Below are 23,127 nucleotides of genomic sequence, written 5' to 3'. Positions count from 1 at the left end.
GTGCTAACAATGCTCTCTAGGGAGGAAAACTCAGCAAATTCAAGCAACGTGACAGCTACCTTAGATGAGGTTAACTTGCCTTTTTCCAGGTTCAGGTACAGCCCTGATATACAAAATAGAATAAACATTTAATTAACGTTAACTTATAATTTTATTACATATTGGGGTTACCTTCGAAAGGAGGCAAATTGTAAAATTGGAGAAAAACTTCAGTATTCACAATATGCAACATAATGCAGCATATTTTCCCCAGAATTCCAGTGACATTGCATCCACTGCTAGGTAAGTTGCACACAAGCTGTATTTTGCTCATTTTGGGCATCATGTAGGTAATAAATGGGTGGAGCATCCGATTTCTCTTGCATCTCTACAATTCCAATTTATTTATATTATAGTTGGTACATGTTAAAAGTGCACACAAGGAAAATACATGAAGGGTTGCGTGGTCAATAACAGGTGTTTAATCCAGGGTACCCTATGGGTTTATGGCACTGTATATTGCACCTTGCACATAACTGATAACTGACTTTAATTTAATAACTCTGCCCTTACAATCTGTGGAATTTAAAAAAATATCAGGGACTGTGAAACTCATCATTACTTCACATGCTAAAACTGATGGAAATCTGATATTGTGTATATACTGTAGCTGAACTTTCCTGCATTCACAGCCTGCAGAGTGAGGAGATGTTATAACTAAACTCCAATATTACTATGAAGCTTTTCATTCATCCAGGTCATGGTATATCTAGTATAGGTCAATCTAAAAACAACTGGACTTGCTGACAGGGTCGGACTGGGGGGTCCGGGGCCCACCGGGACTGGTGTCCAGGGCCCCCCTCTGGCCCCCGCTACCTACTTGTTAGGCGAATCCCTGCTCGGCGCCCAGGCGGCGCATCGCGCATGCACAAACGGCGCGCATGCGGAAACGGAAACGGCGCGCATGCGCAAACGGCGCTGCAATGCGCCGAAATTTTTTTAATTTTTTTTAAAACTGTTTGGGAGAGGGGGACTGGCCCAGTCCGACACTGCTTGCTGAGTAATCAGCAAGATCACCTGTCTGCTACATACAATGCTGTTCTAACTTCTATACCCCGGCAGTTTCAGAACACTTCACACATCCATTCATGCAACTCTCACAAGTAACACCTGTTTCTAGGAGTTGCATGACACATTGGATAATCCTATCACAGCAACTACACAGAATTTCTTCAGATGTCACCTCTTTGAAGAGTTACAATGTGAAATTGTGATTGGATTAGTGGAAGAGTTTATATGCCGAGAATTTCTCACACTAGTCAGTTGAACTGAAGGAGCTGCTCGGATGAGTAGTGAAACGTCTTCATTGATTACTCAGCAAGTCCAGTTGTTTTTAGATTTACCTAAACTAGATATAACTAAACTCCACGTTACAAAACACTGGAACACAGGGCAGCAATTGCACCTTTGAGATAGATCAGTCTCCCCTCCCATGTACCATGGCCATGTAAGATGCTATTTCCACCACATCTGCTAATCTCTATTTTCCTGTTGCAGTGAAAGTTAGAGGAAACGAGAAAAAAAGTAGATTGTGCTAGCGAGATAGAAAGGAAGAAAGGCTAGCATGTCCAAAGGTTTATTTTATATATGATTTTTTTTTGGTCTTGTTCAGGAAATTTACCCCATCTCCTCTTCCCGTTTGGCTGGACTGCTGCCTCAGTCCGGATCTGGATTTGCGTAGGCAGAGTTAAAAATAGCAGGGGTATATAAAGAGAGCAGGAGAGTCCCGCAGATCAAAACACAGTGTAAGGCCTCCAGATAACAAGGGATTTGCTAACACCAAGAAATCCTTCAGCAATCACAAGTCTCAACAGGGACAAGAAGTAAGTCTTATTCTGTGGAGCTAATCAGTGTGAGTATTTAGATATACATGATCTAAATAATTAGTTAGAAAGACAGCTATAGACCCATAATTAGATATATAGTCACAGATATATACAAATGTCTGTAAATCATACACAGCTCCTTTATTAGCATCTCTGTGGGTGGGTGCTCATCCGTTAGTAGTAGTAGTAGTAGTAGTAGTATTATAGAAGTAGTAGTAGTAATACTATTATTAACGCGACAACATATTCCACAGCTTTGTACAATAGACAGGTGTATACTCTGAACATACAACATTACTCACATACGGTAACTAACCAATAATAGATACAAGAGGTATTGCTGGTCCTGCCTGAAGAGTTTATGCCAAATATCCAAAACTATAAGGAAAGAAAGCACACACAGATTTTGTCCAGTGTGTCAGTATTTATGGGATATCCACCCAAAAACGTTTTTTCTTTTTGCATAATGAAAGAAAATATAATGCCAAGAAACTTTCCAATATCAATGAGTTAAACATGTTCAGTGGAATTAAAATGTTTGGTGGATGTAAATGTAATTCTAAGGGAGATCTGTGTTTGTTTACCTAACACTTGAAACAATGCATCAGAAAAATCTTATAGTCTTTCAATATGCCAGCTTTAGCTACTTTGTTTTAGTTGTCAGAACCAGCAGTGCAGTTAAGTATAAACAGCAAGACTGATACTTCTTTCAGTTTCATTTACAAATAAATTTAGATGCCTTTAAAAAGTGTAATTAACTCACATTGAAAAGTTGCTCGGAATAACATTTCTTAGGAAAAACTTTTTCGGATGGAGTTCCCCTTTAATCATTTCATTATTGTGCAAGACCTGTTAGTGCTTGCTTTTCTTATTTTTATTTATTTATTAACCTCTATCTTGCAGCACATTAATGCGGTGCTTTACAAGGACTTTTCATCATTAAGTCAGGGTATGCGGTTGCCTTATGCCTTGGTGCATTTTTCCAGTCTGTTTACTCGCAATAAGATATATGAACAGTGGATATAATAGGAAACCCTCAGGTCTTCCTTCCTATGTTGTGCTGAAGCTTTGTTACAATTCCTGGTTCCACCAAAGTCAAGTTCCTTAGGTGCCCTGATAAGATAAGCTATCTGCCTGTGTACACACCATCTGTAATTCAGCAGCCCATTGCAGGCTTTCCTTAAAGGGCTTGTTCACCTTTGAATTAACTTTTATTTCTGAGACAATTTGCAATTTGGTATTCATGTTTTACTATTTGTGGTTTTTGAGTAATTTAGCTTTTTATTAAGCAGCTCTCCAGTTTGCAATGTCAGCTATCTTGTTGCTAGGATCCAAATAATCCTAGCAACCATGCATTGATTTAAATGAGAGACTGGAATATAAATAGGAGGTGTCTGAATAGAAAGATAAGTAATAAGAAGTAACAGTAACAATATTTTTGTAAACTTTCAGAGCATTTGTTGTTTAAATCAGTGACCCCCATTTGAAAGCTGGAGAAGAAGGAAAATAATTCAAAAACTATAAAAAAAATGAAGACTAATTGAAAAGTTGCCTAGAATTGGCCATTCTATAACATACTAAAAGTTAACTTGAAGATGAAAAACCCCTTTAAGGTTTACTGCTTAGATTAGCAACTATGTGCCCCATGCCAGAAAGCAAGGCTCAGACGCAAAAGCAACAGTTATAAAATCTGATCATGTAAGAATCAAGGCTCTCAATTTAATTAAAAAGCAACAATAACTCTCAACTGAATTCAATAAACCACTGATGAGCTATAACAATTCCATTTGTAATGATGTAGAACTGTAAGATGTTTTGTATAATAAGCTATGTATTTAGCTGTGAAATTTGACAGTCATGTTTTCTTACTTTCCATATGCTCATCTCACTGTTCTATACAGGTATGTCATTGGCTAAGTATGCAAAGGTTTAGATTTCTCCAAAGCCAGGGTATAACTCCATAGCTAGGTTAGAACTGTAGACTAGAGGAAGGAGACCCTGTAACTGCTGGTGCTGGAGGGGGGGGGCTAGGAGCCCAATAAAAATGCCTCATTTGCAAAGATTATGAGGCCCTAAAATGTTTTTGCTATGGGGCTGAATACTTTTGCCACTGCATGTCTGATTAATGTGTGAAGTGATCTTGCTCACATAAGCTGTGCTGCTATATTATTCCATTACTGACCTGTAAAAGGGGCAGACACTATCAATGGGGAAGGCAGACATGGACATATAAATAGCAGTATATTATTGTTACTGTGCTCAGGTACATACCATCATGAGATCATGTTATCTGGTGGAAATATGAATTATACATCAATATGTACATATATAGGACCATTCAACGTCTAGTAGAGGCGGCTGTACTTTTACTACCATGCTGTTAAAAGAAAGCCCCCTTTTGGTCAGGGAAACAATGACATATCATCCATATGAAGAGGCAATCAGTTATGATAATCCACTCAGGCACAGCTGGCCACTTGTGGAGCTGCAACAGTACTGCCAATAAGAACCAGTTGGAAATCCCTGCACTGGGATAAAAACCTCTCCAGTAGTATTTACACTCCAGTGCATGATAATGGAAAGCATAACAAACACTCTATGCTTTTCACTTTCCCATACATATGCAAGATGAAAGGGGGAGATTGTGTCACTTGTTTTCATAAGGGAATCTCTGTCAATTGTCATGCAGTGCTCATTACCTGGAGGCTCATTTGCATCTAAAGGGATATTAGGCACACAACTGCAAGAATTTTCTATAAGCCAATACTTGGCATACTTTCATAAAATATAATATTCACTAGAATTGTTTCACTACATATATGTTTTTTTTTTAAAAAAATGTTGGTCTGAGTCAAAACGTTGGTTGTTCTCTGCTGCAGAATCAGAGCCGCGTATTTCGTACAGGGGCGTAACTATAGAGGAAGCAGACCCAGGGGGGCCCAGGAGGTACAGGGGGCCCCATGAAGCCCTAATTAATGAGACATTTCTGCATGTATTGGTAAAACGAGACAACCTCTGTATATGTGTAACAAATCCCTTACCTGGTGGTCTAGTGGGGGGACCCCGCCGCGTCGCACTGTTGTTAGGCCACAGGCACCACTTCCTAGGCCGCAGGCGCCGGTTCCATAGGGGGCACGTGGCACGCCTCTATGTAATTTAAAGGCACAGGCGCCCTGGCATGTGACACCAGTGTGCATTGGCATATATTTCAAATACTATTTAAAGCACAGTGGGGCTTGTGATCGTTGCCCGTTATAGGGTCTTGTTCCGGGTGCTTTTGTCTTTTCAGCTTCTGTATTATGATTCTGATACCCGTTTTGACTCCTTCCTGGCTCTGACGATTCTACTCTCTGTATCCTGACCCTTGCCTGTTTACCGACTCCGATTCTACTTAACCCTCTGATTGACTTCCTGGTTTGACCCTTGCCTGCCTGAGTACTCTCCGCCTGCCCCGACCCGGCCTGATCCAACTATGATTCTGTCTAAACACCTTGTACCACAACCTTCTGCCCAAAGACTTGCTTACAGTTGTGCCCCTTTGCCCAGAACCCCTCGTCTAGCATCTCTCGTTTTATGACCTGGCGGCATCTGAGTAGCTGATGGCTCCTACCGAAGCCAAAGACGGCTGCTACAGGCAGAAGCACGAGCCGAGACCAGGGTGCTTGGAATCGGTTCTGGGTTTAGTGTGCCGACCATTACATTTTGTTGGAGGCCCTAAAATTTATTTTCTGTGGGGCCCAGTAACATCTAGTTAAACCACTGATTTTGTACTTATTTTTAAATAGCGATGAGATCAATTGTTCTCCTATTTCTAACCTTTTATTAAGTTACATTTTAAAGTCAGTCAAATCCATTAAGTTTCAAATTGATTAATGGGTATAGTGGAAGCATCAATAGTCCGTCAGTGCAGACTTGTTGTTGCTACATGATCAGTGCACAGAGTTCATTATGCACTTAATGAAACATCCTGCTAATTAGAATTTTCTTTCATAAAGGAATCTCCTTCCCCCCAACATGGTCCATCTACCTGGTACCACTGGTGATACCAGCCAAGGTGTAAGGCTAAACACATCAAAGTGGCATTGTGCTAATGTGTCTCTGCTTCTCCACACTACTATGCATACAATTGGGGCCAAGCTCCATTTCAATGGATCAGAGACTCTCTTAAACCTTCTCCTCAGCTTGGCTGTTGTCCTTGGTACCTTGCAATGAACCCTATTATCCTTGTCACTACTGTCTGTGCCTGCTCATAGCTCTCTTATTATTATTATTACTACAGTATCCAAACCCTGTAATTGCTATTTTGTTTAAAAATGCCTTACCCTTCAAATAAAACAGGGGTTGTTTGTCCATATATTGCAATATATTTAAGATGACCAACTACTTCATAGTTGGCCAGCTTAAATATATTGCAATATATGGACAAACAATCCCTGTTTTGTTTAAAGGGTAAGGCATTTTTCAGTAGCAGTATGCACAAAATGTCTCTGTCTTAAATATATTGATAATGGGTTGAGTGCTGAGGACTCTTGTATTTGTCTATATGGAATTGGGGATAAGCCTTATCTCTTCTTTACAAACTGAACCGTCTCAATGAAGAGGCAGATTCTCTATATCAGCTGAATAAGCGCCAAATTGGATTGTCACCCATTGCTCCCGTGCTCTCTGTCTAATTGTATTCCCCTACACTACATCTTTTCAGAATACATGGAGTGCCCAATTCTGCGTCTTTGGTGCACATTGTATATACAGTGTATAAGACAGACGACATTGTCGGCCAAAAAAGTTTCTTAGCTGTACAATTAACTTTCTTCAGGGATTTTAATAATAGAGAAAAGACCATATTTAATGAAAACAGACGCAGCAGAGCACGTTAACCCCTTTAGACCCACTTCTCATTGTCTCCTTTCGTCATTTTATGAATAAATAGTGTTTAAACTATAATGTGAAAAAGTGTTCCTTACAGTTTTAGAGCCTAAAAATCTAACTCTACTTAAGTCCCAAAGAGCAATGTGCTTTACCAGCGCTTGGGTTCTTTGTGATGTCGAGCAAAGGTGGCAAGATTCCCCCCAAGCAGCAACATTTTCTACCAAACCTAATTATTCTTACTTTTTTTACAATCACAATTTGCACATTAGCAGGTACATCATTTATCTTATACCAATGCTGGCGAGGAGTTAGAGCCCATCCCTCATTAATAAAGTTGCAGAAGGAGACATATGTTAAAGGGGACATATACCATAATTTTTTACTTTGGCCAAATAGACAGTATATATAATAAAATAGAAGGTACCAAACTTTTGTTATACCTTCCGGAGTAAATTTCTTTTAAAAATGCCAAAAACTGCTATAGTCCCACCCCCTTTCCCCTATTTCCTGTCTGAGTCCTTACTGCCTGTGTATGCGGCACTTTCCCATGTAGATGGAAGGAATCATACAGGCACTGTGGATGGAGCGGGCAGAGATAGGAGGTGCTTCTTCTGACACACTGTGGCCGGCTCATAAGGAACGCATTGTAGGACATCCTGCTGCGAAATACCTGTCGAAATACCATGCAATGTCCTATGCCTTCGGAATGGCGCAACGGTTGCTTTTGCCTTCACCCATCCTCCAAATATGCAATCACACCTCATCCTCTACCCTCCCTTCTCAGCCGTCAGTCATACGAACTCCGCCCTCAGCCCTCAATCCTCCGTCCTCAGTCCTCTGCCTTCCGCCCTCAGTCCTCTTCCTTTTAGTCCTCTTCCTTCCGCCCTCCACCCTCGCTGCTCAGCACTCCCCCCTTAGATCTCTCTTTTCAGCCGACAGTCATATCCATAACTTTCTAAAGTGGTGAGTGAGGGCCGAAGGAAGAGGATTGAAGGAAGAGGACTGAGGGCAGAAGGCAGAGGAATGAGGATGGAAGGCAGATGACTGAAGGAGGAGGATGGAGGGCTGAGGGCGGGAGACAGAGGGCAGAAAGCTGAGGGTGGAGTTCGTATGACTGACGGCTGAGAAGGGAGGGTAGAGGACAGAGGTATGATTGCATATTTGGAGGATGGGTGACGGCAAAAGCAACCGATGCGCCATTCCGAAGGCATAGGACATCGCATGCAGGACAGGTATTTCGCCGCAGGATGTCCTAAAATGCATTCCGTAGGCTCACTCAAGCTGATCTATCTGCCCGCCCACAGTATTCGTCTCGCTCCTGTATGTAGTTTCAGTTTTTTCCGGCTCCGATCACCTCCCTTCTGCTTGTAGTATTTAGATTCCTCCCAACTCCCTCCCACCAGTCCTGCTCAGCTCATTACTGTGTGTAGTGTTCAGATTCCTCCTGGCTGCCTCCCACCATTTCTGATTAACTCTTTCCTGCTCTAGTGTTAAGTTTCCTCTGGTTCCCTCCCATCCTGATAAACTAACTCTTCTGCCTGCAGTGATCTCCCTAATTGTATGACAGGCTGATTGCATACCCAAGCCCCAGATAACAATCTGGACATAGATTGATTTTACTTTGTGCTCTGTGCAGTTTTCAAACATATGTACTTCCAACATACAATTGGTTGAAAAATAATAGATGCAGGGAGTTACACAGCAACAAAAAAATGTCATTGATTGGAAAAATATGTGTGCAGAAATGATATATCAATAATAATAATAATAATTGCAAGGAGTTGTGACAGATTTTGGATGTTGGGAATGGGAAATGCAGGGGGTAAGGTGGGAGGGGCTTCCCCTGCTTATACAGAGTTCAGCCTATCAGTTAAAGCTATGACCACTTCCTGTGTAAGAATGACCAGACACTCCCATTCCTCATTTTGACCTAGACTCAGAAGTAGAAGCATTTCTCTGCAGCTCTGATATAATGCTAATTATAATAGGTAACGTTTTTTATCCTGCATCATTTCATGTTATAAGCAAGGGGGAATATTATACTAGAAAATGAGTATTATACAAAATGTCTCCTTTAATTTAGATAGCAGCTATTATTCCTCACACATAGGTCCCATCTTTACCCATCCCCTCAGCCTAAATTTCACAGTCATGTTTTGCTTTTTAGTAAGACGGTTATTATTAGTAGTGTTTGTATTCGCTTCATTTCAACCAAGTCTAATTCTTTACTGGGAGAGTCCCAGTGCCCCTGCACACCTTGAGTCCCTGCTACTGGTGCACCTCCTTCTGGCCTGGGATGCAATGGCTGCTACTGACAGCAGTTCTGCAATGAGGTTCAGCAGAATCTTCTTAACCACTATTCCATCACTGATAAGTTGCCTACATTCCCGTGTAGACCGGTGCACGCAGCAGTCACTTAGAACATGTTTGTATTTAGCAGTATAGCAGCAGCTAGCAATAACATTAACTTTATATAGATAGATCGATAGATAGACAGACAGACAGATAGATGATAGATATATAAATAACAATAGATAGACAGATGATAGATAGATAGATAGATAGATAGATAGATAGATAGATAGATAGATAGATAGATAGATAGATAGATAGATAGATAGATAGATAGATAGATAGATAGATAGATAGATAGATAGCAATAATGATTGATAGATAGATAGATAGATAGATAGATAGATAGATAGATAGATAGATAGATAGAGACAGATGATAGATAGATGATAAAAGATAGATAGATGATAGATAGATGATTGATAGATAGATGATGATAGCTAGACATTGCTGCTGCTCTCGTTAAACCTGCTATTTGTAAATACACTAAATTAAATGTCCCTTTGAGCTCTTATTTATTTCTTCTCTCTCGTTCTTCTCAACATAACTATTGATTCTAACAAACTGGTGTGTCCCGAGTTGTTTGCTGAGTTTCCTCTCTCGCTGCTACTTCTTTACACGTTCCCTGCATGTTGTAATCATGTATCCCAGACCTGACAATTAGCCTGGGAACGGGGGCGTGGTTACTAGCAGAGTCTAGTAAGAGATCCAGTATGTGTACAAACACAGCCAACCTTTCGAACCAATCAGAAGAGGCCTTTGCATTAGTCTTCACCAATCGTGACAGCTCGAGGAGCTTAACAAGCGCCACAGCTGGGGGATCTGGAGAGTTGGCTGAGAAAGTTTCTAGAGACTACTGCTCCTGCTGCTTCTGGAGTTCTATAGTCGGGCTCCCTGCTCACCTGCAAGCCTGGTGCTGCTGCCGGGGAGCACGTTAGGATGAGTGTGGCTTTCTCAACCCTACAACCTGTGGAAGACAAGCAGATTGGCATGGTATCGGTAAGTACAGCTTTTATACAGATATATTCGATTTTACTCTGGCAGAATGTCACGTAACAACCCCCCCGAACAGTGACACTAATGTAACATTATGTTACTCACGTTACTCTTTTATGTCTGGGGACGCGGCTCCTTTCTTTGCAGTAATGTGCGGGTATATAAGAGGAATTAGTTTGAGAAATGTCCCGAGTTAAAGAAACACAAGGGGAGCAAAAGAAACTCTTGAAAGTATTTCTAGTTATTTGCACAGCAGCCACGGTGTTTGCTAAGTGTCCCAGCCCGTGACTATTGGGCTGAAGGGGAGCAACTAGTTCTACAGGTTTCCCAGGGATAATAATAATAACAATAATAATAATAACTGCGCCTGGTGGTTGTCTCGCTCTGGCTCCTCGCCGGGCTCTGGCATGTACCAACTGGGCACAGGGAGTGTCAGGGCTGCGCTTACTGGCCACTGACAAGTACACGGTCTAACTTCGCTCTCTTCTTGTTCCACAGGTCATGGCAATGGAGGAGCTGAGGCCACTGGCTGATATGAGCTACACCATGATCGAGTATTGCATTAAGAAGGAAGAGGATGACCTGGGCAAATTCGTTGACTTGGACTTTATATTGGCTCACACGAGCTGCAGCCAGAATGGTGGCACGCCGGTAGGACATGGTGGCGCTTACCCATTACCTGAGACCCCTGAGAGCTGCAGTACCACCTATGATAGCGATGGATCCTACACTGCCAGTCAGAAATATGGAGGGGGGAGCTTTGCCGGGAGCCCCCATCACAGTTATGTGGCGGAGCTGCTGACTCCAGATGTGCCCTGCATAGAGGTGTCCAATGACTTTGGACTAAAGGCCGGCATGCACAGCAGGAAGTACACTGAGCTCAGAGTATCTGCCATGGACACCCCTGGGCATCTGCTATCGGAGCACCTACAGCACTTGAGCCATAGAATTAAAAAGGAGCGACCTGAGCAGTCGTGCATGCTGGGTGCCGGCTCCCCTACTTCCCCAGACTGTATTAGCCCTATCATGGAGCAGAAGGCTGGCATCATGCAGATGCACGGCCAACTCCTTCCCAATCCTGCCTATTCTCAGCACAGGCTCAGCCCCCCAGTGCCCACAGAGGCTATGCCCCCCAATGACTGCCACATGATCCCTGACATGCACTGCCTGTCCCTCATGTCAATGGCACAGCACTACCCAATAGCAACCTCCTACCCCACTCATTTTACCAGCCAGCCCCCCGCTCAGTTTCATGGACAATTTGGAGTTTACAGAGACCCTATGAAGGTTCACCCATCTATGCATGGAATGATTGTCACCCCTCCCTCCTCCCCCTTGCTTGAGTATTATCCTGCCATGGCTGCCACGGATGACTGCAAACCAAAGAGGGGTCGGAGATCGTGGGCCAGGAAAAGAACTGCCACTCACAGCTGCGAGTACCCGGGCTGCGGCAAAACCTACACCAAGAGCTCCCACCTGAAGGCTCATATGCGAACGCATACAGGTAAGCGCAATCCCACCACCTGCCACTAGGGGGCTGGTAATAAGAACTGCCCTTATTAGCACACTAATTCATCCTATACTCAAAATGACTGGTTCGAAGCAGAATTAATAATGTGAATAATATATTATATATCTAGCAAGCTAATTATAGTACATCTGAGATAGTTTCATTTACAAGATCAGTCATGTATTCGTTATAGCTAGGCAATTTATTGTAAACCACCAGTTTGTGGGCTAATATCTCTAATTAACTGAGCATGATACATTTATAATCTAATCTACCTTACTATTTCTATAGTGTCAAAAAGACAGTTCAGCATTACAGTTTAACTATTCAAATACCATAAAACTTGCATTCTTTTTAAAGCTATTAACAGTAGTCTAAAGTTGTCTAAAGTTGTTACATATAATAATATCTATTTTATCATTTCTTCTAGGAGAAAAACCATATCACTGTAACTGGGAGGGCTGCGGATGGAAGTTCGCAAGATCAGACGAACTCACCCGTCACTTTCGCAAGCACACGGGTCACCGACCCTTCCAGTGCCACCTGTGTGAGAGAGCCTTCTCCCGATCTGATCACCTGGCCCTGCATATGAAGAGACACATGTAGAGATCAACTTGAACAAGCTTACAGTAATATATTCAATTCGGAGACTATTTATACAGAAGAACTATTTTCTTATTGGGGGGTTATGTATATACAGCCTTGTATAAAGTAGTATTTAAGAATCATTCCTGATCGCCAGGTAAATATATGCGGTAACCAGATATATAAATATATTATTTAAAGAGAAAACAAGCTCGTTATTTGTAAATGGGGGTTCATGGTTACTCTGCATTTGTACAATATTTGTAATTTAGCTTTCTTACGTTTTGGTAAGGTGAATTGAATTTCTTGGTTGACCTGGAATGTTACAGCTATATTATTACAGATATTATTACTCCTTTTTGTTGTCTCTCTAAAGTTGAAAACTAAAATGTTCCAGAGAAGTCCCGTGCTCTTAATGAAAAGTGCAATTTGAATTCAGGTTGACAGGCACATTATTTTTACATTTAATTGGAGAGAAACAGCTACATCTAATGGACATTTGATGCACTGTATGTATGTAGGTAGCCTGGGCAGTTACTCCAAAGTACTATGTGTGTGTGTATAGCATTTAAAAACGTTGCCATTTTTTGCAGGGTCTGTTTGTTTTTATAATCTACAAAACTTTGTATATATAGTTTTTTTAAATACATAAATTTCTGCTAGCATTGTTTTGATCCCTTTGGAAGGGATATAAAACAATTTGGTACTTACAAGAATTGTAAATTGTAAAATAAAAGTCATTATTTGCAAAAATGAAATTTGTATTAGTCTCATGTTTTAAATTAATTTTGTGCACAAATATTAGGGGATGAACTGGGTAGTATGATAGACAAATGTTATTAGTAAAGAGTATTAAAAAAAATGATACAACCACTGAGCTTATGGGTTTCTTATGTTTATTTAAATATTCAGAAGAGCTGACAGTATCTTCTGACAATTTTATAGCTATCCCACTGTATGTGTATGTATCTAATATACACTGCCCTTAAATTTAATAAATATTTCACATACTCAGTTCAGTTTTACTGTTTAAACGTCATTTTCTACCCCTGGGTACCAATCATATCTCAAAGTAGCACAGTGTTACGTATAGGCAGGACTGGACACACTGGGCCTTCTCAGGAGCTTATTGGAGTGCCATAGACTGTTCTTTTACTAACAAGTCAAAGACTACTTTTTAGATTTTTGTATATTATAATGCTCTATTGTTGTGGCTATTAGCCATTTCTCTAAACAGCTGCTTCCCAATTACGGGTTAAAACAACAAAAAAATTTCTCTGCACAATAATTTTTTTTACAACTATGGCAGGATGTGGGACTGTGGAATCTGGGGAGGGTGCTGGACTATGTGCCTTGGAAACTTTGGAGGATTTAATAGATATGAAATTATGCTAGGGGATATGGTGTCCAATTTATTTTAAACCCTGGAAAAACAGATGTCATATGAACTATTAACGTGTTGGGATATTTTAACCCTTGAAAAGTATATCTCCCTAAAGTGGGTTCCCAGGGGGTTAAGATTGAGAAAATATCCCACATTTGCCAGGGGCGATCAGGATTTTGCCAATAAGTGGAATGATACATTATCCAAATGCTCCTTGGAACTGATGGGTCTTATAATTGACTACAAACGACAGGAACTTTCCAATATTAGAGATGGGATAAAAGAATCACAAATACAGCTTACATCCCTTGAAAAATCTCCTGATTTTGATAGATTAGATACGAAATTGCAGGAACATCTCTCTAAATTGGAAACCTCAGTTAGCATCCGTAAGAAACGGAAACTGAAAAGGGACAAAAGAGACTATGATAACGAGATGGTCTATTTGTGGAATAAATCGAAATCTATTCTTAGGAAAAAACAGAATAAGTATAATCACAAAAAGTCAGTATCCTTTTCGAGTACCCCCAGTGACTCAGGAGAGGAAACTTCCTTTTGTACTGAGGATGTTAAGCCCACTTCTTTACGTACTACTAGGGTTAATCCGACTGAACTGGACCTAGAGGATTTCGATACATCAGAGATACCAAAAAAGACAAAAAACTAACATGGTCAGGACACGTTCCCGAAACGCAAGAAAACGGACAAGAAGGACTGGCCCAGACGGAATCATCAGGCAGAAAGAAGACAAGAAGAGGAAGAGGAGGAAGACTTCGGAGGGGGACATTATCGGTTGAGGACAAATTCGAAAAAGAAGAACAGGACTCATTGAATGTGGTTAATATTTCCTCAATGCCCCTCACTCCAATCCAAGAGAGAGTCCTCAGCAATGGGTTGTCGTTTGCACCCACACATCATTTCAGTCTTTTTAACACTCTATTAGATGTCAATAAGTTTGTCAGAAAATTAACCCTACGTAGACATTTTGGTTCATGTGGAATAGGGATTGATAGTGATACTATTCAACAGGTAGAGATCAATAGCACATTTACTGGGGCCAAACAAAATGGGTCCCCCAATTTCCCTTCCTTTCGGGAATACTGCTGCCTAACAGATTTAAATTCGTTACAAAGGGAAGGTACAACAGAGTCCCAAAGTCAGAAGAATACCATAGGTCATATCTTTTTGTCTAAGAAATTGCCCTCTACCTTTTATCCCTTACAATCCAGATGCCCCTCTATGGATATTTTTCAAGATCTTGTTGAGGGGGACCTCACCAGACTAAGTTTGGATAGGCCTAGAAAGATCCCTGAGAATATCTCTGGTGAGGAAAGAGCAGCTATAAAATCTTTGAGGGATAATGCAGCCCTCACAATTAGACAAGCGGATAAGGGAGGATGTGTTGTGGTCATGAACACCACGGATTATATATCTGAAGCTGAAAGACAGCTCAACGATCCTGATACCTATCAAAAATTATATTCTAATCCACAAAGTGAAAATATGACCATCATTGAGCAACTGGTTTCCTATGGGGTGTCGTTGGGGGTGGTGGACCCTCGGGACAAGGAATACTTGGTGAGAACACAACCTATAGTCCCGATCTTCCACCACCTCCCTAAGATACACAAATCTTTGTTGTCCCCGGAAGGTAGGCCCATTGTGGCCAGCATAGGGTCTGTTAATGAAGGCCTTTCAGATTGGGTGGATACCTGGTGCCTCAACTGGACTCTTTTATCAGAGATTCAGGTCACTTGTTGGATAAACTGTCTTCCGTGAGATGGTTAGACACGTACACATGGGTCACAATGGATGTGAAGTCGTTGTATTCAATGATACCACACTCATTGGGCGTCACTGCCATCACTGAGATAATGAGAGATACACAAATGTACACTGAAGACTTCACCCACTTTACACTTTTAGTTTTGGAATATTTGCTATCACATAATTTTTTCTATTTTGATGGGGGTTTTTATCTCCAAAGACGTGGGACCGCTATGGGGGCTTCCTTTGCTCCTTCCTACGCCAACCTCTATATGGGGTGGTGGGAGCGGTCCCACGTCTATGGAACAAAAAACCCCTTCCGCCAACACATAATATGGTATGGCCGCTACATAGACGACCTACTGTTCATATGGGGCGGTCCACAAGAGTTAATTGGTGACTTCCACACATATTTAAACGATAACCAACACAATTTAATTTTCTCACTAGAGCACAATCATCTGGAAATTAATTTTCTGGATCTTAATTTAAGAGGTAATCACTTGAGGGGATGCATCAAGTCCAATATTTTTAGGAAATCGACGGCAGGTAACACAATACTAAAAGCCAATAGCTGTCATCCTAAGCACACTATACGCAGTATCACTTATAGTCAGTTTGTCAGATATAGAAGGAATTGCAGCCAGGATAATACTTTCAATGAACAATCCCGATTGCTAGGAGACAGACTTTGTAGGCGGGGCTACTCAAAAGAGATTGTTAGGACATCACTTGCTAAAGCAGGGAGTTTAACAAAGAAAAATGGTTCCCGTTTGCACCCATATCCAAAAACTAGGACTCAGGCTACCAAAGGGGACAATCAAGTTTATTTCATAACAGAATACAGCGAAGAGTATAATAAAATTTGTGGCATTATTAGGAAACATATTCCAGTACTATATAATGATATGAGACTAGCGGAGATTCTGAAGTCGATGGATATCAGATATGTCCCAAGGAAAGCCCCTACGTTAGGGAAGATTCTGGCACCTAGTTTGGTGACTAAAGCTCCAACCAATCCCAAGAGTACCTGGCTTTCAGTTAGAGATACATATAGATGTGGGACAATGCCATGCAAGACATGCATGGTTATCTCCACAGGACCCAATTTCAAATCCAATGTCACCGGGAAAACTTTTCAAAATTATGGCTTCTATAATTGTAATACCAAGAGGGTAATTTATCTACTTGAATGTAAATGTTGTGGGATACAATATGTGGGACGCACAACCCGCTGCCTAAAGGAAAGGGTCAGGGAGCATATTAGGGCGATAGATAAAAAAGATGAGGGATCTCCTGTGGGCAAACATTTTGCCCTATGCTCTTCAAAAGGTGTCCAGGATCTGGCGGTTAAAGTCATTGAACAGATAAAGGTACCACTCAGAGGGGGCGACCCATTACACTCCATTAACCTAAGGGAAGCCTTCTGGATCTTAAAACTTGAAACTAGAATGCCAAAAGGCCTGAATACAAGACATGACATCGCTTATTTATATTGATACATGTGGAACACAGGCGGTACCATTTGAGCACATACATAAATATTTACTGATCCAGGTTGAGTTATTGGACAACCCGTTAGGACACTTGTTTTTGTTCATACAATAACCATATAAACTAATGGAAGACTAACCCATTTTTTTTCTTTATTTGATTATGCCAATTCTTCTTCCCCATATATGCATATATGTGTGCACATACCGATCTATCTTAGTACTAACACAATATGTGAAGGAACAGATAAAAGGAAAAATCTAAACAATAGAATATTAAATAAATGAAAAAGAGCTAACTTGTAGGGATGTAGCGAACCGCCGATAATGTGTTCGCGAACGCCGTTCGCGAACACCGGCAAAAATTGCGAACAGTTCGCGAACAGTTCGCGAACTTCGAACATCCGAAAATCGTTCGATTCGAACGATCGAAGGATTTTAATCGTTCGATCGAACGATTTTCGTTAGAATCGAACGAAAATCGTTCGATTTTAGCGATCGAATGGTCGAATGGTCGAACGATTTTGACGCGAACGCCTATTGGCGAACGTCGCGCGACGTTCGCGAACTTGCGGCGGACGCGAACAGCCGATGTTCGCGCGAACAAGTTCGCCGGCGAACAGTCCGCGACATCCCTACTAACTTGTCCCAAGGGAAATAAAACTGCGAGCTCTTAAGCCATAGCCATCAATGATAATGCTATATGCTAATTTGAATAGATAATTATATGTAATATCCAAGGTCTAAAGGGGTCTTTTTCTCTTTACCCCCTTCTCCTCCTCTTTTGTTTTATACATTTTAGCAAAGTGTGGTTGTTTTTATTAATACAAATAATATAATAAAGCAATAGAAGATGTGCATTTTTTAACTGTAACAATCCAGACAACCAATAGGGGTCGCTGGAGACCTATTGTATATAAAGCAAATTTTCGATTCATTTTGTAAGCCTATGATTAAGGGAAGGTGTTCCCGAAACGCGTAAGGCCTATGTATTTCCACATTGCCCAGTAATAAAAAGCCTGTTTTTTATCGGAGTGCCGTTCATCTGTTGGTGTATACATTTGTGGCAGTGGGGACACTGCGGACTGAGCACCCGACTTCAAAGGGAAGCAGCTAAGTGGTGGTGAGTTGGAGCGGTCCTAATTGGTGTTGTTGGGATTCAAAATAGGCCCTGCCATTCCTAGTACGCAGAGGCCCAAACAGACCCCAACAGCCCACTTAATAGTCACTTTTTATGGCATCTTACAGCAGCCCCTCTGGCATTTGCCAGAACCCACAGATTGCCAGTCTGGGCCTGCTTATAGGGTACAGTTCTTTCTTTCCTCCTGAAATTAGCTTATTTTAGAATGATCCATGACTTTACCCCTCTCTTTCTCCTACCACAAACAGCAGTCCAAACGCACTTAATGGCTAAAATTCCAGACAGCATTTGTAACAGAAGTGAGTCACTAAAGATTGTTTGTGCAATCTGATCCAGTATCTCTGGAATGTCCAACTTTCTGTTCTTCAGCCGCAACTAAATGACAAAATTTATAGCTTGGACACATAATTCTAAAATCCATTTTCACACATTTCAACCATTTATCCTTATTCTTCAAAATATATAATTTTATCTAAAATATTCCACCAGTCAATTGATCTGCTGGCTGATTTAGCTTTTTAGATTAGTTAAGTATCATGGGAGAGAGCAAAGGTGATATAGTGTTTGGCAAACTGAAACAACACCATTCTGTTTTAGCCTGGTGGAAATAAGTATTATGAAAAGACCAGAAAAATGACAGGGAAGTTTATTTCTGTTGGTCGCAATGATGTCTGCTCCTTTAATTAAAGGATATTAATATTATTATGTATCTGCTTTGCTCTATAAAACACACCCACAAACAAAACGATTTTCAGAACAGTAGTTCTCTGTGGCAAGACTGACTACAGTTTAAGACCCTGTGTATGTAATTAGCATATTAGATCAGATAAGAGGTGTAAACAAAACAAATAATGATTTAAATGTAAAAGGAATATTAGGTGTATGCAAATTTGATATATTTTGCATAATTGAAGAGATTAAGAAAAACACAACTACAATAAAACATCAACATAATATCTTTGTCATGACAATAACATGGATTTTTTGTCCATACATTACAATATATTCAATATAATCAGTACCTGTAAAGGAAGAAAATTGCTAGGATATTTTTGCACACAATGTCATAGGGGCCAATTCATTAACTTCGAGTGAAGGAATAGAAGAAAAAAAAACTTTGAATTTCGAAGTTTTTTTTGGCTACTTTGACCATCAAATGGGCTACTTCGACCTTTGACTACGACTTCGACTTCGAATCGAAGGATTCAAACTAAAAATTGTTCGACTGTTCGACCATTTGATAGTCGAAGTACTGTCTCTTTAAGAAAAAACTTCGACCCCCTAGTTCGCCACCTAAAAGCTACCGAACCCCATGTTAGCCTATGAAGGGAAGGGAAGGTCCCCATAGGCTTGCCTAACTTTTTTTGGTCGAAGGATAATCCTTCGATCGTTGGATTAAAATACTTCGAATCGTTCAATTCGAAGGATTTAATTGTTCGATCGAACGATTATTCCTTCGATAGTTCGATTGAAGTATTTGCGCAAAATCCTTCGACTTCGATATTCGAAGTCAAAGGATTTTCATTCACCAGACGAATATCAAGGGTTAATTAACCCTCGATATTCGACACTTGATGAATTTGCCCCTTAGTGTCCAAATGAATGCAAAGCATCTGCTTTTCTCCCTGTTATTAATTATATGGTCTCACACTCATTGCACCCACCTTATAATTCAAAAAGGTTTAGTGGTAGGCACAACTTTCCCTTTTGCTATTCTGAAGATTCTGCCTTTTCCTATCTGATTGGTTTTCTTCTGTTTAAGCAGCCCAGCATTCTTATAATATAGGGATAACTGTATCTATTTCAGAATCAATGCTGTAATAACAGCAGAGAACAAGACACTTCCTCTTTGCCTTTTCAGGTAATAAAAAGGATTATGACTGTTTAACGGGTGTCTGGTTTTAGCATTGTCACTCATTACCTGTTCAAGCATATAAAATTACAAACTTGACATTGTTGTGAGGAGTGAAAAAACAAAACTGCTTCCCCAACCTGCTGAAGAAACATGCACATCAGGTTTCCTAAAGATGAAACCAGTTACACTTTTGCAATTTTACATTACAGCAGGGGTTCAGTCATGGCCCAAAGATGGGTCTCCCTGTCCTTTATTGAAGTGATACTTTCATTGTGGTGCTCAACTCAAGTTAATACCCTACTCTGAAACCTGAAGTTTTAATATAAGATGTTAAAGGGGTTGCTTACCGTCAAACATTTTTTTCAGTCAGTTGGTCTCAGATTGTTCACCAGAATTGTTCCAATTACTTTCTATTTTCTATTTGTGACCATTTTTCTAATATTTAAGTGTAACGTTTCATTTCTCACCTATAAAGTAGTTTGTGGGGAGGGGGTCGCCGACTCTTTAACTGTTTAAAAATGATACATTTGGTTGATACATTTGTTATCTTTAGCCCTGCTGAGCAGAATCCCTGAGTTCCATTAAAGGCAGCTGTTAGAATTAAAACAATAGTTGCTAATATTCCATAGATACTGCTGAGAAATGTATCAACTCATTTGTCAATTAAATGTAATAAATTGTAACAGTTCAGAATGCTGCTGGATCACTGAGGTGCCTGCCTGAAACACTACAGACAGGAACATTAAACTTTAACTTACATTTTGGGAAACCTGTAAAAAAAAAAAGTGTTTGGAAGGTGAAAAAAACATACAGCAGTATCTTGCAGACAGAAGTAATACACATTACTGCACTTGAATTGAAGGCTTTACCTTGTGTCTTTCTCATCTTTATTTTCTCTTGTTTCTAAAAAAAAGTGTTATAGACTTAAGGCCCCAATACACAGGCCGATAAAAGCTGCCGACAGTTTGTATGTTGATGTGGTCCGCCCGTATTGCCTCCATTCCGATCCAATCGCTGGGCCCTAGGGCCCAATATATATATATAATAGTTTAGGGATGTATTTGGAGCCTCTTTATGTGCAATAAACAGCTATTATTAGGGACACATTCACTTTCATTTTAAATGCAGTGAGAAGGGCACTGTGTGACAATTCCTCCTTCTGTTCGACTCCTACAGCCAGTAAATGGAGCAATATGGATATTTATGAAAGTAGCAAGGGCTCTTTTATAGCTCCAAACTAGGTGCTGCCTCTGGCTTTTACATAGCAGCTTGAAATTAAAGCTTCATGGGGGGATGTAAAAGTCGGTAATAGAAAAATATTCACACTGTGAAAAATTATGCCTTTGTGCAAAATAATTTTCCTTTGCAATAATAATATAGCTTTTGATTATATCCTGTTTAATTGTGGGTTCACAAGGGCATAACATGCATAGGAAACTCTAAGGGGCACATTCACTTAGTTTGAGTGAAGGATTTGAATAAAAAAAAGTTTGAATGTTTTTTTGGCTACTTCGACTATCGAATTGGCTACCTCGACCTTTGACTTCTAATTGAACGATTCAAACTAAAAATCGTTCGAATATTCGACCATTCAATAGTCGAAGTTCTGTCTCTTTAAAAAAAACTTCGTCCCCCTACTTCGCCACCTAAAACCTACCGAGGTGCATTGTTAGCCTATGGGTAAGGTCCCCATAGGCTTTCTAACAATTTTTTGGTCGAAGAAAAATCGTTCGATCCATGGATTAAAATCCTTCGAATCGAACGATTTGCGGTAAATCCATCGACTTCGATATTCGAAGTTGAAGGATTTACATTCGGCAGTCGAATATCGAGGGTTAACTAACCCTCGATATTCAACCATATTTAAATCTGCCCCTAAGACTAGTGGCACAAAACTGCCACTTTCACAGTTCGAAGTCAGCTGTAATTGGCTTCCCTCACTTCCCACACTTCCATACTGTGCTTTTGGAGAATGACTGTTGAAATTTGTATGTTGACAGTGTATGCTTACCTCTTATGCCTCCCATTCCTAACTCAATATTTTACTTATTTACTTAGTTTCTATAATCTTCCTCCATTAGCAATCCCTCTCACATTATGAAGTAGAATACCAGCACCTGTTTTCATTCTATAGAAACAGTATAAAGATATAAGTGCAGCCTTCAGCACATTTGATGAGCACACTCAGCAGCCCTTATTAATTAATCAGATGATACTTAAGCCTTTATTAGAATGATGAAAGTTATGGACTTCAAGCACCAGATCAGACCTGTTTCTGATCTCCATGCCCCACAATGTGGTCAACTATATCTCTGCTTCCCCAAATGTCTTCTATTTGACATGGCTCCATTCCTCATTCCCAACAATGCTACTGGCTGACTTACAGTACTTTCTTAACCCGTGGGTGTGCTACCTTAGTACCAAGTTCATGTAGGCATCTGCCTTATACTGTATAATTAAATGTTAAAATCCATTTCAGAGAAACTAGTTCCACTGCTATTAGAATAATTACTTAAATATCAGTATTTTCTCTTTTTATTTTTGTATGCATTTTCTTTAAAAAATTAGATCATGTAAATACCAGAAAATACAATTTCTATGTATTTCTATTACAGTAGATACTTTAACAATAAAGCACTAAAAATTACTTTATACTTTTATTGCATTATCTCTGCATATGTAGCTTTCCTTGCTGTCTCTTGGCTCAGAATGGCCAATGATAATGCAAGACCAATGGTGCAGCCAAAGGGAGTGAACCGAGTTAACCACTAGCAAACCAAGGAGGACAGAGGAGCCCATCTGATTTAAATGGATTGTTGACCTACAAACAGTTTTTTTTAGTTCAGTTGGTTTCATATTGTTAACCAGAAATAAATACTTTTTCCAATTACTTTTCAATTTGTGACTGTTTTTCTAATATTGAAGTGTAAAGTTTCATTTTTCACCTTCTAAAGCAGCGCTGGCAGAGGGGGCATCACGACTCTTTAACTGTTCTAAATGGATGCATTTAGTTGATGTTATCTTTAGCCCCGCTGAGCTGAATCTTTCATTACAGTTGATACAATAGTTGCCAATTTTTCACAGATACTGCTGAGAAATGTATCAACTAATTGTATAAATGTAGCAAATTGTAATTGTGCTCCTGGATCACTGAGCTGCCAGACTGAAACATTAGAGACAAGAAGATTAAAGTTTAAACTTACATTTTGAGGAAACGGTAAAAAATAATAGATGGAAAGCAATTGAAAAAGTATTTGTTTATGGCGAAGAATCTGAAAACAACTGAACTGAAAAACGTGTTTGGACAGTG

At 40.1% G+C, this 23,127-nt stretch overlaps 1 protein-coding gene and 1 long non-coding RNA gene across 3 annotated transcripts in view; both read left to right on the top strand.

Moving 5' to 3' along the window:
• Window positions 1–1,792: 1,792 nt before the first annotated feature.
• Window positions 1,793–12,925, top strand: LOC108715571 (Krueppel-like factor 4). 2 transcript variants are annotated; one of them, XM_041561447.1, is made up of 3 exons: window positions 1,793–1,862; window positions 10,581–11,586; window positions 12,023–12,925. In XM_041561447.1, the coding sequence occupies exons 2-3, from the start codon at window positions 10,584–10,586 to the stop codon at window positions 12,196–12,198; spliced, it is 1,179 nt and encodes a 392-aa protein (XP_041417381.1). In that variant the 5' UTR covers window positions 1,793–1,862; window positions 10,581–10,583; the 3' UTR covers window positions 12,199–12,925. The 2 variants fall into 2 exon arrangements, with proteins under 2 accessions (XP_041417381.1, XP_018116343.1); XM_018260854.2 differs by lacking the exon at window positions 1,793–1,862 and adding an exon at window positions 9,468–10,085.
• LOC121393308 overlaps window positions 1,819–23,127 on the top strand; it is a 51,865-nt gene continuing 30,556 nt past the window's right edge. Inside the window, exon 1 of the long non-coding RNA XR_005960966.1 lies at window positions 1,819–1,891. This is a non-coding gene — a long non-coding RNA (uncharacterized LOC121393308). The remainder of the gene's footprint in view (window positions 1,892–23,127) is intronic.

The sequence above is a fragment of the Xenopus laevis genome, chromosome 4S (assembly GCF_017654675.1).
Source record: "Xenopus laevis strain J_2021 chromosome 4S, Xenopus_laevis_v10.1, whole genome shotgun sequence".
NCBI lineage: Eukaryota > Metazoa > Chordata > Amphibia > Anura > Pipidae > Xenopus > Xenopus laevis.
This window is presented reverse-complemented; position numbering and strand designations above follow the sequence as displayed.

Excerpts from the sequence above, each read along its gene's own strand:
- LOC108715571 (XM_018260854.2), top strand. The coding sequence starts at position 10,026 with ATGAGTGTGGCTTTCTCAACCCTACAACCTGTGGAAGACAAGCAGATT. Across the intron at positions 10,086-10,580 it reads AGCAGATTGGCATGGTATCG|GTCATGGCAATGGAGGAGCT; the intron begins GTAAGTACAGCT and ends CTTGTTCCACAG. Across the intron at positions 11,587-12,022 it reads TCATATGCGAACGCATACAG|GAGAAAAACCATATCACTGT; the intron begins GTAAGCGCAATC and ends CATTTCTTCTAG.